This window comes from Labrus bergylta, chromosome 7, assembly GCF_963930695.1.
Source record: "Labrus bergylta chromosome 7, fLabBer1.1, whole genome shotgun sequence".
Taxonomy (NCBI): domain Eukaryota; kingdom Metazoa; phylum Chordata; class Actinopteri; order Labriformes; family Labridae; genus Labrus; species Labrus bergylta.
Genome location: NC_089201.1, coordinates 18,493,577 through 18,511,362, shown reverse-complemented (window position 1 = coordinate 18,511,362; position 17,786 = coordinate 18,493,577). Strand labels below are relative to the sequence as shown.

At 41.2% G+C, this 17,786-nt stretch overlaps 1 protein-coding gene across 1 annotated transcript in view; it reads left to right on the top strand.

Moving 5' to 3' along the window:
- cttnbp2 (cortactin binding protein 2) overlaps positions 1-17,786 on the top strand; it is a 101,073-nt gene that overhangs the window by 67,231 nt on the left and 16,056 nt on the right. The window contains exons 6-12 of the mRNA XM_020637200.3: positions 2,015-2,114; positions 3,758-3,908; positions 5,888-6,088; positions 6,716-6,833; positions 8,218-8,508; positions 11,848-11,943; positions 16,625-16,704. Of these exons, the coding sequence (XP_020492856.2) occupies positions 2,015-2,114; positions 3,758-3,908; positions 5,888-6,088; positions 6,716-6,833; positions 8,218-8,508; positions 11,848-11,943; positions 16,625-16,704 (1,037 nt within the window). The remainder of the gene's footprint in view (positions 1-2,014; positions 2,115-3,757; positions 3,909-5,887; positions 6,089-6,715; positions 6,834-8,217; positions 8,509-11,847; positions 11,944-16,624; positions 16,705-17,786) is intronic.

Genomic DNA, 17,786 nt, shown 5'->3' with positions numbered 1-17,786 from the left:
ATTTCATTATTTTCCCTTTTCTGCACACTCAAGGAAAATAAAAAAACATAAAATATTTAATTTAAATAATAATAATTTTATTTAAATAAATCTGAAATACAATGCAGATGTTGGTTATTTAATATTATATTATATTCAATATTAAAACTGACTTGTAATGAAATACAACACACAGCTTCAGGTTAACTCGGTAGCATAAATAATCTGAAAATGTGCTTTTACCTCTTTTTTTTTTCCTAATGACAAAACGGTTCAATTGATTTACAATATTAACCTCTAAAGACATGGAATACGTCCGGACAATGCCAAGCATTTCCATAGATAAGCCTTTTCTTGATGGATAAAGATGCTTTGAGTGGACAAAGACCTGCGGCTGATAAGCTCTCGGTTGTAAATCGTGTAATTGTGTGAGCTGCAGCTATAAGCCCATTATGTTGTCCTCCATTAAATGAGATGGACTGTCATGTCGGGGGCTGTAACCTCAGCGACGATGTCAACTGCATGCTCGTTCATCTGACACAAACACACAACATTACCCACACCGTCTCACAAACAAACACACACACACACACACACACAGAATATTTAATGCGTTTAGACCAACATGCACACTGATAAACTCACACTGACACACATCAGGCCCATCAAGGTTACCTCCCCTGCTGAGATGTTTTGTATCGCTCTGTCAGGGGAGGAGCGTTGATCCATGAACACGACTAATGCAGCTGAAGGACAGCTGTGCAGAAGGCTTAGAGGTGGTTCTACAAAGTGCGCACACACAAACATGCACACACAAACACACACATGAAATACCACAAACCCTCCCATAATTATAGAGTATTTTTTAATATGCACTTTGCAAATTTAGATTACATGAAAGTGTTTTTTCTCATATGCCCAAAGAGCCTGATATGCCATTTGTCAAGCTTTAGATGCAAACATCATGAAAAAAAAGAGACAGCTTCTGTGAATGTCTTTCAACACATTTTCAACTTTAACGTCATATCATATCAAGTTGCCATACCTCGGCTTTTACAGCAGCAGCCCCCCTCCGCTGAACACCGACACATAAATACGTATGTAACTATTTTTGTAAAGACTGATGTCACATGCAGAGAGAGCTGAAGTCCTGACCCATTTCTTGTTTAGCTGCTGTTCCACTAGCTTTGAAATGTCGAGCGTAGTATCTCATCAAAGGTTGGTTTTGATCACTCACTGTACGGCGCTGAGCATATTCCTGGGGATTTCTGTTCATATTCTTTGAAACAGTGGGAGTGTACGGTTGTATTCAAGGGTAGAAATTTGACGACTTGTTTCAATATGAAAAGATGAAAGTTCAAGCATCTGTGCCGAATATGAAAAAAATGGGAAAAGTAGCATTTGACGATTGTCATACTTACTGCTGATTTATCTTAAATGGGAATTTTTACAGTCAAGTTTGGAATTAGATTTGTAGACAAAGGAGTGGAAGCGCTGCCGAGTCTTTGTAAGATTCACATACAGGTGATTTTTGGGTACGTCAGGTTTGTTATGCTTTATTCATCTTGTGAAGAGGGTCAAAAATACAAACTGTAATTGTCCTTCAATATTAAATCAGAATCAGCCTTATTGTCCATGTATGCTCTTACACACAAAGAATACAACTTCAGTGAACTGTGCTCTCTATGTAGTACAACATTAAATATCAACAATAAACAAAGACTAATATGTATAAGACTAAATAAGACTATATACTGTAAGGCCCTGTGTCCACAGAGTTTTTTTCCGGGGAGAAAGCGCTGGCTGTGCACTCGGTTGCATGAAGCATTTGTGCACTGAGAATAAAAGTGCTGCACGTCCATCCCGTCTCCATGACAACAGTCTGTTGACAACGGCCGATTTATGGTCGACAGAGAAATAATAATAATAAATCCGAGGCAAACTGCAGGATTTGTGTGGTAACATGTTGAGGAGTTGTTTCTTGGAGTATCTGGCTGCAACATTAACATCTTTTTGATATCTTTGTCTCTGTCAGAGTGTGTGAAGCTGCTGCTGTCTTCAGGATCGCCTGCTGATGTTTCTGCTGAAAATGGATTCACACCTTTACACTTTGCTGCTGCCCACGGCCACAGCAGGTGAGTTTAAAACGCTTCTGTGTCTTCTCCTATAATTCTTCCAAACCAAACTTCCACACACACTGCACAGTTTTGATTCAATTATTAATGAATTAATCAAAACAATATGCTGTCTTGGTGTGGCACTAATGGACCAGACCACGACATGTCATGCTCCCATTGCCCACACTAGAGGTCAGTCAGGCCCGTGTCTATGTCGAGATATTGAGAAAACGCCTGAAATGACTCGTTGTCCAAATAAATTGAGCAAATAAAATGTATGGATGCATGTTAACTTAAGGCTTTCATAGCATATAACTTAAATATGCAATAAGATTTGCACGTTTAGACTTTTTCCTACTCCAAACCCTTGCAGTCCACTATCACTGAAACTATAGTCTTATCCTAAAACACACTGAGACATCTTGTCAGTATTAACTTTTGTATCAGAGCCTTAATGCCTCTCTTGACTTGAATTTATGGGACTTGTTGGTTCTTGACATCTCCCTTTTAGCCACACATGTATTTAATGTTTGTTTCATGTTTTCAATTGATGACTCATCATGCAGATTTCACTGTGAGACCAGCACAGCTGTAACCTCTAATGTGTGAAATACGACCGGGGGACCGATCCCAGTAACCCTGTTGGGTTTTGTGCTGAAAGCAGGGCCAGCATGTCTGCTTGGTAGAGTCAACACATCAGCATGACCTGAGGGGCTTATTGGACTTACACAGCAGACTGTTAAGTTGAGCCTTATGAAGCTTTATGGGGAGATTCCCCACAGAGGCAATAAGCCCAGTTTGGAACTTCAACCGGGCATCTGTTGTCAGTGTTTGCAGCTTGATATCGTCTCTGCTGGAGGTTTGTCCTCCCCAATCATCGGTGGAACTTCTGTTATAAATTATAAACAAGGAAGGAAACATCTGCTCGCACACTACAGTCACAGTCACTGTTTACATCTATTGATCCTGATGTGATCCCTAAAGCTAAAGGCAGAAGACACTCCGACAACTACCGTGTGTGTGTGTGTGTGTGTGTGTGTGTGTGTGTGTGTGTGTGCCAAAATCACGATACCCAGGACCAGCTGGGGAATGTGCAGTGTTGTAATATCTGATCAGTGTGTTATTTATAGAGTGGGAATATGTAGAAGGCATGCTCATGGCACACACACACACACACACACACACACACAGGGTTTGTTTTATGAGGTTAAATGTCGTTTCTGCGTTTGTGACTCAGTGCTCGTATTAACCGGTGACTGATCAGTGTCTTAACTTGTTTTCAACAACTGCTGCTCTGACTTAGAAGCTTAATTTTCACAGGTGTGGCATCATTGCATGAATTATTCTGCCTTTATGTTTGCCATTAGAAAATGAAAAGTGTGTGAATGTATACACACACGTAGATTTGCCATGTGTTTTCTAACCAGCAGCAAAATGTGAGTTCTCTCTTGAGTTGTTGTTGGAACTAATTAGTTTGTTACTAAGAATATAAGTTATCCAGAAGGAGTGTGAGATTGCTGCACAATAACAGTTTTTTGATTTTATTTTTTTTGTATTGAGCTAAATGTGTGTCTTATCTCTGTATATGTGAGTTCACTCTGTACACTCTGTATTTCCTACATACATGTATGATGTGGTCCATGTGTTCCTCCTCCATCCAGCTGTGTGGCGGTGCTGCTTGCTGCAGGAGCTGCTGTGGATGCGGGGGCAACTGGTGGACAGACTCCCCTCTTTCTGGCCTGTGAGGCAGGAAGGCTGGACTGTGTCCGGGTCCTGCTGAACGCCGGAGCCGATCGTGCGTGCAGCACCTCCGTAAGTGTACTGAACAAGAACCCCTTTAAATAACACAGGCACCTCAGCGCTTGGCTTGGATTCATATGATTATACAAAAGCCAATGTGCAGATGTGTTTCCTCAGTTTGTCTGTAAAATCATCAATTTAGGCTTTTAGTTTAGCAACTTGATTTTGGCCAGTCAGTATTTTGGGGGTCCAACAGGCTACAACATTTAAAGTAGGGCTGGGCACGTTAACGCTTTTTTTTCGTGTTAGCTCATTAATTAATTATCGCCGACAATTATTTTATCTCGCATTAACGCAGTTTTTATTATTTATTTTCTTATTGTAAAAGTCTGCTCACTGGCTTTTGTTTTGTAAAATTCCATCGTGAGCGAGCCTAGTATGTTGCTTACTGCTGCACATGTCTGCTGCGGCGCTCACAGGAAAGAGGAAACAGTGTTGCCAACTTGGCGACTTTCTCGCTAAATCTGGCGACTTTCCAAACCCCCTTGGCAACTTTTTTTTGTCAACAGCTACTATCGACAAATCTAGCGACTTTTTCTGGTGTTATTGGAGACTTTTCTGGTGTAAGAAACTGACATGAAAGCACGTCGTATTGCTATGCAGTTACTGTCCTCAACGAGCAGCGGGTGCTGCCGTGAGCCCCTCCCCCTTTCAAAAGCACTCACAGGCTGTCAGTCTAGCGTCGCACAGCAGACCCAGCTCGGTCAGAGAGCAGAGAGAGGAGACCCACACCACTCTGCGTCCAGACTGCAACGAATGCAATAAGCTTTAGTTTTGTATTTATTTGCTTTGATTACATTGTTTAAGTTGAGAAGTACATTTACAATAAAAGTGCGCTATACACTACTTTTGAATTCATTATTGGATTTTGCGTATAACAATGCGATTAATCGCGATTAATCACAGGAACTCATGCGATTAACGCGATTAAAACCTTTAATCGTTGCCCAGCCCTAATTTAAAGTAGGATTTGTTTTAATCAGAGGTTTTAGGATTTGTCATAGACAATACAACCAAATGAACAAAGCTTTGCGCGTTCTAAATGTATGAACCTTCTCTCCTTTGATCGTTGAATTTCAACGTCTCTAGACATTTACTAATTCCCCAAACCGTTTTCATTTTTTTTATAACCATTTCATGAGCAAATCTTAGGAAGGAGGATCTACTGAATTCCTAAACAAACGTCCTCTATGCTTCCCATTTGAAATCCATTCTAATAGACTGTACTATGAGCAAATCCTATTCCACTGAATTCCTTTTTCAAAGCAACCACACCTTATTGTTTCCTCACCTTGTCTCATTCAGTCTGACACTCTTCATTGTTTCACACTCATCCTGCCTCACATGAAGGATTCCTTTAATCTCAGGGGTTTTTGTCTTCAGATCGGCGTAGGTTAATTGATGCACAGGCTTCCTGGGTTTCCATGGAAACCATAGGGGGATGATACTTTTAGTTGCCGTAGCAGCATGTGCTGGGAGCCTATATTTAGTTACCTGCTTTGTTCCACATTTAGCACCGACTTTCCTGCTGAGCCAAAGAGATGCCAAAGAGTCCATAGCATATCTGACCTCTTCAGAACGGGAGTATTTTTAGACGGCAGGAAACGTTGGCCAGTGTGTTGGGTCAAACATAATGATTTAACATGGAGGAGGTACTTTAACTTCGGTCACAAGAGCACAGTCTGACTGGACAGTATATGCTCAGAGTAAATCTTTTAGGTTTATTTAGATTTGAATAGTTTTAACATTTGGATTTATTTTTACCAAGCATGAGTGTTAGAAAACTTTTTAAGCAAATGCCACACTTCTCTAAAGATGATTTCAAATGCTCCGTTTTCTAAAACTATTGAGCTGAACATTAAAAAGACGTTCTTTTTAATACCAAACTATGAAATGTTTTTAATCAAGAAAATACTAGCAGACTAATGAACGTTGTAAAAAAGAAATAAATCTTAAGAGTATGAGGTTTATTCACTTCTGCCTCTCTGCAGGACGGCTGCACGCCTCTCCACGCTGCGGTGCGCTCAGCACATGTGGAAACGCTGCGTCTTCTCCTCTGCCACCCGACTCAGAGTGGTACCACTGTGAGCCCTGATCCCCACGACACCCCGGCTCTGCCTGCCACCCTGCTGAACCAGGCCAACAATGACGGCTGGACGGCTGCACACATGGCCGCTGCTCTGGGCCTCAAGGTGAGACTGAGCTGTTTAAAGGAACAATGAATGCACCAGATGTGTTTGAGTGAAATCAGTAACTTACAGCTGTGTTCTTCCCCGTGCAGGCTGGTGTTTAAAATCCTCAGTTTAGTTGTGGTGGTGTTACTAATATGTGGGACTATTTGAATCAAAACCAACCTCCTGCTATCACAACTGATCTTCTCCTCTCTCCCGTCTGTACTGTAATGTTTAAACGTTTCCTTCATTGTGTATATTCATGCTCACTTCACTGACTCTCTACAAACACTTATTTAAATCTGTCCACTCTATCTTCCATTAATGTCCCGCCCTGCGTCAGGCTCCACAGTCACAGGCTAATAGAAGGGCTGACCTTGCTGGCTGAAACATCCTGCTCAGTTGAAACGAGTGCTGGAGACACCAGAGCAGACTAGACTGAGAGTCTGACCGGAATATAAACGAGGACCACACATTGATGCATGCTTTAATAACACACAGGAGCTTTACCTTTTCTATGTGTATGCTGTACACTTGTTTATTAATCCCCAAAGGCAGAGTGACCTGTCCTGCTTGTAATAAAAAAAAGGTTTACTGCGATGTTATAGTATTGTTTTTTGATTGTGATCTTTGTGTGTTTGTGTGTAGGAGTGTCTGGAGGTGCTGTGCAGCCACACTGAACAAGACATCGAGAGGAGAGATAAGTGTAATCGCACTATTCACGACGTGGCCACTGATGACTGCAAAGATCTACTTGAAAACCTCTGTGAGTGGCCTCCTGTCTGTCTGTCTGTCTGTCTGTGTGTGTGTGTGTTTATCTGTCTGTCTGTCTGTGTGTTTATCTGTCTGTGTGTCTGTGTCTGTCTGTCTGTGTGTTTATCTGTCTGTCTGTGTCTGTCTGTTTATCTGTCTGTCTGTCTGTGTGTTTATCTGTCTGTCTGTCTGTGTGTTTATCTGTCTGTGTGTCTGTGTCTGTCTGTCTGTGTGTTTATCTGTCTGTCTGTGTCTGTCTGTTTATCTGTCTGTCTGTCTGTGTGTTTATCTGTCTGTCTGTCTGTGTGTTTATCTGTCTGTGTGTCTCTGTCTGTCTGTCTGTGTGTTTATCTGTCTGTCTGTGTCTGTCTGTTTATCTGTCTGTCTGTCTGTGTGTTTATCTGTCTGTGTGTCTGTCTGTCTGTCTGTGTCTGTCTGTCTGTCTGTGTGTTTATCTGTCTGTCTGTCTGTCTGTCTGTCTGTGTGTTTATCTGTCTGTCTGTCTGTCTGTCTGTGTCTGTCTGTGTGTTTATCTGTCTGTCTGTTTATCTGTCTGTCTGTTTGTCTGTCTGTGTCTGTGTGTTTATCTGTCTGTCTGTCTGTCTGTCTGTGTCTGTCTGTTTATCTGTCTGTCTGTCTGTGTGTTTGTCTGTCTGTCTGTGTCTGTCTGTCTGTCTGTGTGTTTATCTGTGAACCTCACCTTTAATTGCAATGCCTTTTGAGCGGCAGCAGCTCCGACTCTAGGGACTTGTGTTGGGAACTGGAGGGTCCCAGGTTCAAGTCCTGGTATGGACCAAAAATACGAAAGTTGTTCTGGTTGCTGGAGAGGTTCCAGGTCACTTCCTGAGTACTGCCGAGCCCTCAACAGTTCTGATGCGCTCCTTGTGGAGCAGCCCCACTCTGACATCTCTCCATTACTGCATGTACACGGGTCCTGTTTGTGCATGTGTGTGTTTCAGGCCTATGTGTGTGAGAAGCATGTCTCTCAATAACAGTGTAAAACCAGAATTTCCCCTTGAGGACTAAAGGCAGTACCATCACACAGTAAGGCTTAACAAGCCTTTCCAGCAATATAATGACAATCTACATTTTTATAGTCATTTGAATGTATTGATTATTAGTTATTTTGTTGTTTGGGGTTGTGTAAGTAGTAGTGTTAATTTCAGGATTAGCAACACAGCATGAGTGACCATGACCACCTAGCTCGCTGAGTTTAGTAGTTTAAAAACAGAAAGCTCTCTGGGAGGTTCTTGTGTGGGTCACATGAGGGACATTTAAAAGGGAAGCGTTGTTTATCATGACACTATGAGTATTCATGCCATAAATCTTTAGCTTTGCGTCCATTATCCATACGCTGATTATCCCATTACTGAACATCCTCCTCTTTCTTCCTCTAGACTCGTACCGGGTCCAGGTTCGTCTCCATTCTTCAGGTGGAGTAATGACAGACTCCATGTGTCCTGTGGAGGCTCTAGAGGAGGAGAAGAAAGGCCTCTCCAGCAACCAGGTGTCACTGGGCAGAGTGTCAGTGGACCGTTTGATGAGTTGGTCTCAGCTGCGCTCCACCCTCAGCTGCACCTTCACCTCCTACCTCCAGACCCTCTGTGGGGAATCCCAGGCAGCCCGGGACGAGGCCCAACGCCCACCACTCGGACTTGGACCCGCCAGTATTGCCTCCATTCTTATCGGTGAGAAGACACACGTTTGTTTGTTTTTTACCCCCGACTTCCTGTTTATCTCTTCTGTCATCCCATCCAACAACATGATAAATGGAGACTTCATGATTAAGCACATGTTTTGTACCTGTTGGTGTTTATGCTGCTACTGTTGTCATTTAGTAACTGCTGCTTCCTGCACCTGGAGGTACCCTGTTGGCAGTCGCCCATTCCCTCCTCTGTTTAGCTTCAGGTTTATGTTACAGGCGCCTGGCTGTGATGTGTAAACTTAACACTCTTCTTCAATAAATGGACTGTACACATAGACACTACATAAGCTCATGTAAGGTTGACTGCAGAAGCCATATTGGAGAGCTTCAGGTATTGATGCATTTTAATCAGGAGAGAATGTATGCACTCAGATGGGTAGTGAGGCCAACAGCAGGACAGGATAACCCTCCCCCATGGAGTCTAGACTCTGTTGGTGGTAGTGGTGTATTAGAAGAATACAGGATGTGATGAGGAGTGAGTTTCTGAGGCTGTATCTGAACTCTGCTGAGCTGGAATGGAGGTGACTGGGGCAGAGGAGGGTCGCAGCTCCATTCAATGCAAATATAGGAAAAGGAGTTAGATTACATGTTTTAATGGTAAGTATGCAACATAGCTGCTTTGAGATATATACAGACACATTGATGAAAGTGTATAGTCAAACCTTTGAATAAGAAAACACATAGACAACAAAAAAAACAGTATATACATAAAACACCAACTAACTACAGCAGAATTTAAAAATATAGGGACAAAATATAGGTAGATATGTCCAAGAGGTTATTTCAAACATCTGTTTACAAAAACAAGCACATATTTTCACACTTGTTTGTATGTGCATCATCATCACACTTTCTGTGCTTTGTTTGTTTCTGTATGGGTTTATTATATTCAAGTTTTTAATTGTGGTAGGTATTTGTCATTTCTTTGGAAACCCAGTTTGTAACTAGGACAATCCTGGACACTGTGTAGCTTCTGGTCTATCACAGTCCATCTTTTTTATATTTATATATATATATATATATATATATATATATATATATTTATATTTATGGGGTAAACAACATTTAAGAAAGAGCACCATTAAAAGCAACCTCCAGGTTAGGCAGGTTACTGTAAACCTGCATCCTGAATGTTTCACTGTATCAAGTTGATTGTGTCTCACTTGAGGTGATGTTTGTTTGGCTGCAGCTCAGAGCTTCACACTCATGGTACTGTTTTTTTTTTTTTTTAACTTGATGAATTATTAATGTGTTGGTGCGAATGTTGCTACTGTGTGTGCCTTTTTGTCCTGATGATCAGATTTCAACAGAGAACAGCTGGGTCTCAGGTTTAGGGTTTCAGTTTCATGTGTGTGTCAGACTCTTAGACTCTGTGTGTTCGGGCTGTATGTGTTCAGTGTGTGTGTGTTCAGTGTGTGTTAGACTGTGTGTATGTTAGACTGTGTGCTGCTGTGCATGTCTGTCTGAGTCCTGAACTGATGAGAAAGAAATTGATGTCGTCTTCCTCAAAGTCTGCTCCCTTCTCTTTGTCTCAGGTCTACGTGTTTCTGTTTCACTGTCGCTCACACTTTAAAACCTTTCAGGGCAATAAGGAAAGAGACTGATTTGAGGTTGGTTTTTTTTGGGGGGGGGGGATAACGATGAAAGAAGCATGAGCAGAGGATGGATGCATAATGGATGAGACTGGTAGAGAGAGGGAGGGAAATAAGGTGCCAAATTAGGGGAAAATGTCTGTCTTGTGTGTCAAAGGGGATCAAACTGCAGACATCCAGACAATCTTTAATGTCTGGATTTTATGTGTGTGTGTCTGCACGCGTGTCTCATTTGTCCCAGCTCTGCGTGACTGCAGACTTTTCTTTTTTCGCTCCGTGTCTTCGTGTATGTGCTCACTTTTGATGGGATGTCACATTTGATTTATTCTATTGCCTTTAGAAAGAATGTCTACTTGTGACATGTTTCTGCTCGGTGCCTAACCTTAGAGTCAATGACTCAGTTAATGATCTGCAGGAAATTAGACCACAACTTTAAACATATATATGTATTTTAAAAGGTAAGATCTTCACAGGAAAGAGCTTGAAAGCTTGACATATTTTACTTCATACAATCGGTTGATTGATAAAATAATACATGGATTTTGATGTACAAATAATCATTTAAAGGTCACATATTATCCTCCTTTTCAACTGGTTGAAAAAAAGTCTCAGAACTCCCCAAAACATGTCTGTGGAGTTTCTTGATATAAATCCTCTCTGATCCTATATTTGATTTGTTTGAGCACACATTTTAAAAGTGTACACAGAATTCACTGCAACAGCTGTTCTTTATTGTTGAGAATAAGAGCAGAGGTGTAAGGTTAAAGCTTAAAACACTTTTAACTCAGGTCCTCAGAGATCCTAGAAATACATTAAAATATTTGAATTCCAGAGCTATGGCTATTGTTTTAACTGCACCAAAGGTCAATTGCCTTTTTTAAAACGGTCGTAACAGCTTTGCAGCCATATCTATACTGTAACATCTGCTCTGATATTCATGTATTTGCAAGGAGCACATGACGATATCTTACCATATCGATTTTTTTAACACAGCCCTATGCCTGTGTTCCTCCAGTATGGTTTTAATTCTGCCGACCTCAAGAGCGAGAGGAAGGATTCCTGTTGACAACTGAGCAACTAAAGATCTCTGACTGAAATAAATGAAACTCTCTTTTTATTTGTTTATTCCCTTGTGATGTCTCCCATCAAGGTAAATGTGTAACATAAACATGCTAGAAATACGTGTATATTCCCTTTGTATTTGAAGGGATCCACTCTAAATAATTAATGTTAAAAGATTGTAATCAGCCAAAGTTCAGGCTATACCTTGTGTTTATGTTTGAAGTTTCAGTAAAACGACCTATTTATGTGTTTGTTTGTGAAGAGTTCTTAAAGCTGAGATGACATTAACACAGTTTATCTACATAGAGCAGAGTCTCGTCCTACATTGTAAAGAACACTCTGATAAATTTTACATTGTGGTGCGTATAACTTATGCATATATCATAATTAATGCATGTACTGCATGTATTCCATCGGACTGTGTTGTCCCCACAACCATCGGCGTCCTCATTCATGCACGGCCTGCCCCCTACCTTAGGGGCAAGGAAATGTGGACGACAGGAACGCGAGGAATATAAATCCTGCCTGCATATTATCCCATATGCTCTTTTGTAAAGCGTCTAGAGATAACACTTGCTGGCATTGACGCTATACAAATAATGATTGATTGATGTATTTCAGTTTGTGTTTTTGTAACTGGTTTCTTTCTCTCCTCTCTCGTCTTCCAGGTGACACTGAGTGGTTGCCAGGTCAGGAGCTGCCGTTCTCACCCTGGGATCTGCTCAGAAAGCCTCTCAGCCAGTGCATCACCATCCGCCTCAAAGGTAACCAAACCTGGCAACCCGTCGACTGTGTTATTCAGCGGCATCGAGCCACAACCCGAAAAAAAAAAACAGAGCTATAATCAGTGATGATAATAACCATTTGGTGGATGAAGGGCTGACAAATCGGTTTGGAAGCATTCGTAGTGTGGGCAGTGATGTATCAGAAGCTTCTTACTGTGAGGCTCAGTGTGAAGGGACATTTCAGCCAGAACAGTTCTCAGGAGAAATGTTTGGGATACATGATAGTTGGTTGAAGCACCCAACACTTTGTTCTTTCTTTAACATGGTGTGATGGTGGACAACGGTGGAATCAGAAATCAATCTGACTGATAAGTTTGATATCTACCAATGACTAACCTGCTTTGAACTGCAGCTGATTGTAATCTAAATCCATCTGATCCACATCAGTCGTGATGTCTGATGTAGACGTCAGTCCTCTTTTCGTCCCTCGTTTCTACCCTTACCTTTTAACCTGTAAACATTTAAATACTTTTTGGCTATTTTTGCCTTTACTACATAGGAAAGCTGAAGAGAGACAGGAAGTGTTGGGAGGAGGGAGTAGGGGATGATATGCCACAAAGGTGCATGATACAGCTTAAAAAGGCATTTACTAGACATGTTTGAAATGAGCTCTGGTGTTCTGCTCAAATGGTGATTGTACTGACAATGTGGAGAGATTTGATGAAACGCCTTCAGTTTCACTTGAACAAAGGTTTCTAGTTACAGTAGCTGTCAGATAATGAAGAAAAGTTTGGAGGTTATCTGATTTAAAAAGCCTCTCCTTAAATCACAAAGGAATGCCGGTCTTTGTCCCCGAGCAGAGACCCACATACATAACCCTGGAAAACATTTAACCCAGAGTGGACAATCTAGAGTGGTGTCTTTTTTAATTAAAAATGAAATATCAAAGCAGTGTCCCACATGTAATCTTTGTTCTACAGTGTTCTTAAAGCCCTACCTTGGGCCTATAAAAGGGCTGAACATGGATCCAGAACAGGTCCTCAGACAGCACAGTTAATGATAATGGATGAGTCTCAGCAGCAGCCCTGAGCAGCAGACTGACTCGCTCCACAGATATTGGAATAATCTTTCTTACTGTCTTCTGTTCCTCCACCCCCCCCCCCCCCTCCCTGTGCCTCCACCCCTCCAATTGCTTTATCTAGTGCATTTCTCGTCTCAGTGAGTCAGGGAAAAAAAAAGGAACAGCGAACAATAGTCTGGCAGCGTGAAGATCAGGGTGAGCTGCAGACAAACTCTCCATCTCTCCCCGCCTTCTCCCCTTCATCAGTTCATTTTCTCTTTTCTGCATCTTGTCTTTGTCTTGACTCATTTTATTTCTGTCTATTTGACCGTCTTACTTCATGGAGGGTGCAACAATGTGTAGACCTTGTGTGTGTTTACAGAATGTGTGAAGTCCTTACTCAGAGCTCTGTATCGACCTGCCTGTCCCCCCGCCCACCATCTCTGTGATGGCTGAGAGCCAGAGACACAGAGCTTCAGCTTTCACCTTCAGCTTGTAGACCTGTCTCTCACTCACAGCATGGCACAGGCTTCAGAGAAAGAAGAAAACCTATAATCCAAAAAATATTGTGCACCTGAAGTTCCTTCCCTTTTCTCTTTTTTCCCCTCCTTTGTCTCAGGCTCCTCAAATATTCCTAAGAACTGTGACTTAAAATTAACATGCACGCTTGTAAAGATACAGTTTCATAAAAAAAAAACTGTCAGTACATTTATGACAGAAATTATGATTAAGATACGATGCATGGTAAAGATGATGAGAAATAACTGTTTGTGTATCCCAATTCTTAATTAAAGGTCACACACACTTTGCAGAATACTCTTTACCGTGTTTTGTGTTTCTAGTCTGTCTACAAACCCCCCAATTATGATAAAGGTCCATCCTCCCCATCTTTTGCCTGCTCCACTTTTCAGAAAATGTGTGCTCAAACAGGCCGTTTAGAGATTTTCCCTTTATGACATCACAAAAGGCAGTAACCCCTCCCCCAGTTGGGTGACACCCCCACAGCCTAGGTGTTTGTTCTGCCCTCTGAGTCTGCCTTCTCGCCGTAAACAATAGGGCATGGAACAAGAGAGCCCGAGCCACCCAAGATCTTCCAGAGAGGGGCGTGGTCAAACACAGCTCATTTGCATTTAAAGGTACAGACCCAGAAACAGCCTGTTCTGAGCAGGGTTGAAATAGAGGGGTTTATAGACGTGATCAAATACAGGATCAGAGTGGATTTAGAACAAGAAACTTTAGACACGTTTTGGGGAGCTCTGAGACTTATTTTAAATGGTCTTAAAAGAGGATAATATGTGATCTTTAATCAGCATAATGTGACTTTTTGGGGGTCTTCACCAAATAAACATGTTTTGCCACATCTATAAAACAAGAACTCTAAGATGGTGCATGTCTGTAGTACAGGAGTATTTTGTTATAATAGTTAAATTTTTTAGAAACTGAACCAGATAATGTTGCTCCTCTTGACATTTAGAATTTGCTTTGGTTCCTATTCATGAATTTTTCAACACAACTTGCAGGTCTAAATAAACTCAACACTATCTTCTAATGATGATGCACATCTTCAAAAATGTAAATATTTCCAACCAGAAAACTCCACAATACATACCGTAATGTAAAACATCACCATCAAACGTGATCAGACTTCATCAGACTTACTTTTATTGCTACAGATGTTTAGTGACAGTGTTAGTCACAGTGAGGGAACAGAAGCAAGGATGGAGGGTCATATGAGCCTACATGTCCCGTTATCTGGGGGGAATAAATACATTGATGGTGACTAACTGAACAGACAGATGTACGTCATCCACTGATGACACATTTCAAGGAGCCGTAGGTGTACAGTCTTTCATTGAAACATTAGTGATGAAACATATCAGAGGTTGCCAGTTTGTTTATTCAGTCATAACTTAATCCCTTGTGTCTTTTTTAGTTTTGTCAATATCTCTGTCTTGCAGCTCGCTGGATATGTTTCTATGTTGTTTCCAACTACTATTTTTCATTACTTTTCATTTCTTCCTGGCATTAAAGTAGGACTGTATTCAGACAAGACGATCCAGATGAGACAAGATGAAAATCTGTTGCAAAATTAGAAAAAAAAAAAGAAAAAGCATCAGTTAATTTGATGCTCTTTTGTGTTACTCTTATTTTATAATGTGGCACCATAATTCCCTTCCAGATAAAGCTCTCTCTTGTCTTATCTTATCTGATCTTCATAATTAAATGTACCAGTCTCCTTCTGTGTATTAATATGATTGGTCATAGTCCTACAGCATCTTTCATCAGAACTGTTTCCATGGCATCAGAGCACATCATACATGTTTTGATTGATTTCAACTTAAAGAAAAGATTAAAGGTGCACTATGTAGATTTGGTTGTGAAATTTGAACGTTGAGAAGTGAAACAATTCGATGCTTTATTTTTTCTGAACTAAATACACAAACTTTAATCAAAGGAAATAATGGGTCCCTGGAACACCGTTTGGAGCTAAAAAGCTAACCAGGGGACTTATGGTTTCACTGTTGCGGGCCTCCCACCATAACTTCTCGCATAGCATTTTATCTTCAAACAGTGTTACAGGGACCAAATGTTCCTCTGAGGACAGTTTGTGTATGGAGTTATGAACATATACCACAGAATCTGCACACTTCTCCAACTTTCACATTTTTCGACCAAAACTACACAGTGCACCTTCAACTTGGGGAGTGCGATAGGCTGGCGGTTATGTTGCACGCCCCATGTATAGAGGCTATAGTCGTCGTTGCGGCGGCTGTTGGGTTCAAATCTGGCCTCTTCCCTTTGCTGCATGTCACCCCCCTCTCTCTCTCCTTCCAACATGTCTTGTCTCTCTTCAGTCGTCCTACCCAACAACCTTACCTAACACCGCTCAGACTGAGTTTTATGATCGCTTTACACCAACCGATCAAGATAACTTAAGTGCATCGACTCCAATATAACACCAATGATTTCATGTCGTGATTGTACATTTGTCTTGTGTATTGAGGAGTTTAGTGTGGACACAGACATTAGTGTGTATTTCCTCAGGCAGCACATTAAAACCTCTCAAAGGTGTAACTCATCCTCCTCTCTGATATGAAGCATTAAGAGCTTTTTAATGAGTAAACAGCCTCACCCACCACTCTTATCTGTTTTCAATAAATGCCAACAGTGATTACTTTTAAGCCCGTAGCTGAACGGCACCTGAGGACAAACTGCTCCTGAATGGTATGGGCACTGAACCTGTGCTGTTTGAGGTTCAGGACAGTCTGAACCAGGAAGGGCACCTTGAGGCTCTCAGCTGTGTGATGTCACGAGGAGCTGCAGCGTCTTATAGTCGCTGACACTGAGCATGTAAACCAGAGCTGATTTGAGGATTTATGGTGTGAATTTACTCTGTGTGTGTGTGTGTGTGTGTGTGTGTGTGTGTGTGTGTGTGTGTGTGTGTGTGTGTGTGTGTGTGTGTGTGTGTGTGTGTGTGTGTGTGTGTGTGTGTGTGTGTGTGTGTGTGTGTGTGTGTGTGTGTGTGTGTGTGTGTGTGTGTGTGTGTGTGTGTGTGTGTGTGTGTGTGTGTGTGTGTGTGTGTGTGTGTGTGTGTGTGTGTGTGTGTGTGTGTGTGTGTGTGTGTGTGTGTGTGTGTGTGTGTGTGTGTGTTTCTGACAGGCCTGTCTGAGTCGTGTCTCGATGAGTTGGCTCTGGAATACCTCTTCCCACTGCCGCTGCTGCACAACTACGTCCGCCTGGTATGCACACACACACACACACACACACACACAAAGGACTGTGAGGGACTGAGGGATTAGATGACTAAGATGTAGAAAAATAGAGAGGAAGCTCGAAGGCTGCAGCGAGAGAAACGGTAAAGACGTGAAGAAGAGAGTGAGATGCAGTGACTGACAGATGAAAGGAAGCTGAGGATTAAAGTGGTGATTATTTCCTTACAGCTATACCGCCCCCTGCTGGATTTTTTGGAGGTGAAAATGAAGCAGTTTAAGGAAATCAAGGCGCTGGTGTTGTCGTCCCAATCTGACATATTAGGAGTAATTGATCCTGTTTGGGCATGTAAGAAGAGAAAAACTTAAATGAGAGTATAGAGAGAAAATAAAATAAAGAACCTCTGGGCTGAGATTTTATCCAGCAGCCTTTAAAAATATAGAATAATCCTACATTTGATGACTGATTTACATTTCTGACAGTAAGCTTTAATCCTCAGCGACTCCATTCTGACAGTGAAATATGATTAAAAACTCTGATCACTGCTGCAGCATGCAGTTGTGTTAAAGGAACATTAGGCTACATCTATTGTATTATTCATGAATTCATGTAATATTAACCTTTAAATCCATCAATCATTGAATGCAGACGATGTCAAAACTAAAGATAAGAGTTCAGTTTTGTGTAGCTGCAATTTAATACAGCGCTTTGAAAGACAAGTTATACAAAACATGAAAGAATGAGAGGATTAATCAGATGAATTACAGAGCAGGAATAGCGAGGTGTCACTAACTGAAATACTCATTTAAATTAAATACTTTTAAAAGTAATTTAGAAATCACAACACGTGAAATAATTTGCAAACATGTGAGGGAGAGATTTGAATGAGGCCTAAATTCATTATTTTTCCCTTTCAAACAGCTTTTACATGATTTTTGTTAATTCATGGTTACAAATGTAAAGTTAACTCTAAATAAAACGTGCTACAAAGTTAAAGCATGTCAAACATAAATATAGAACCATTTTATGCATATATTAGAATCGACCAAATCGAAGTTTGAACCCTCCAAAGCGTCTTTTTAGAGATTTTCTTTTACTGGTTGAAAAATAC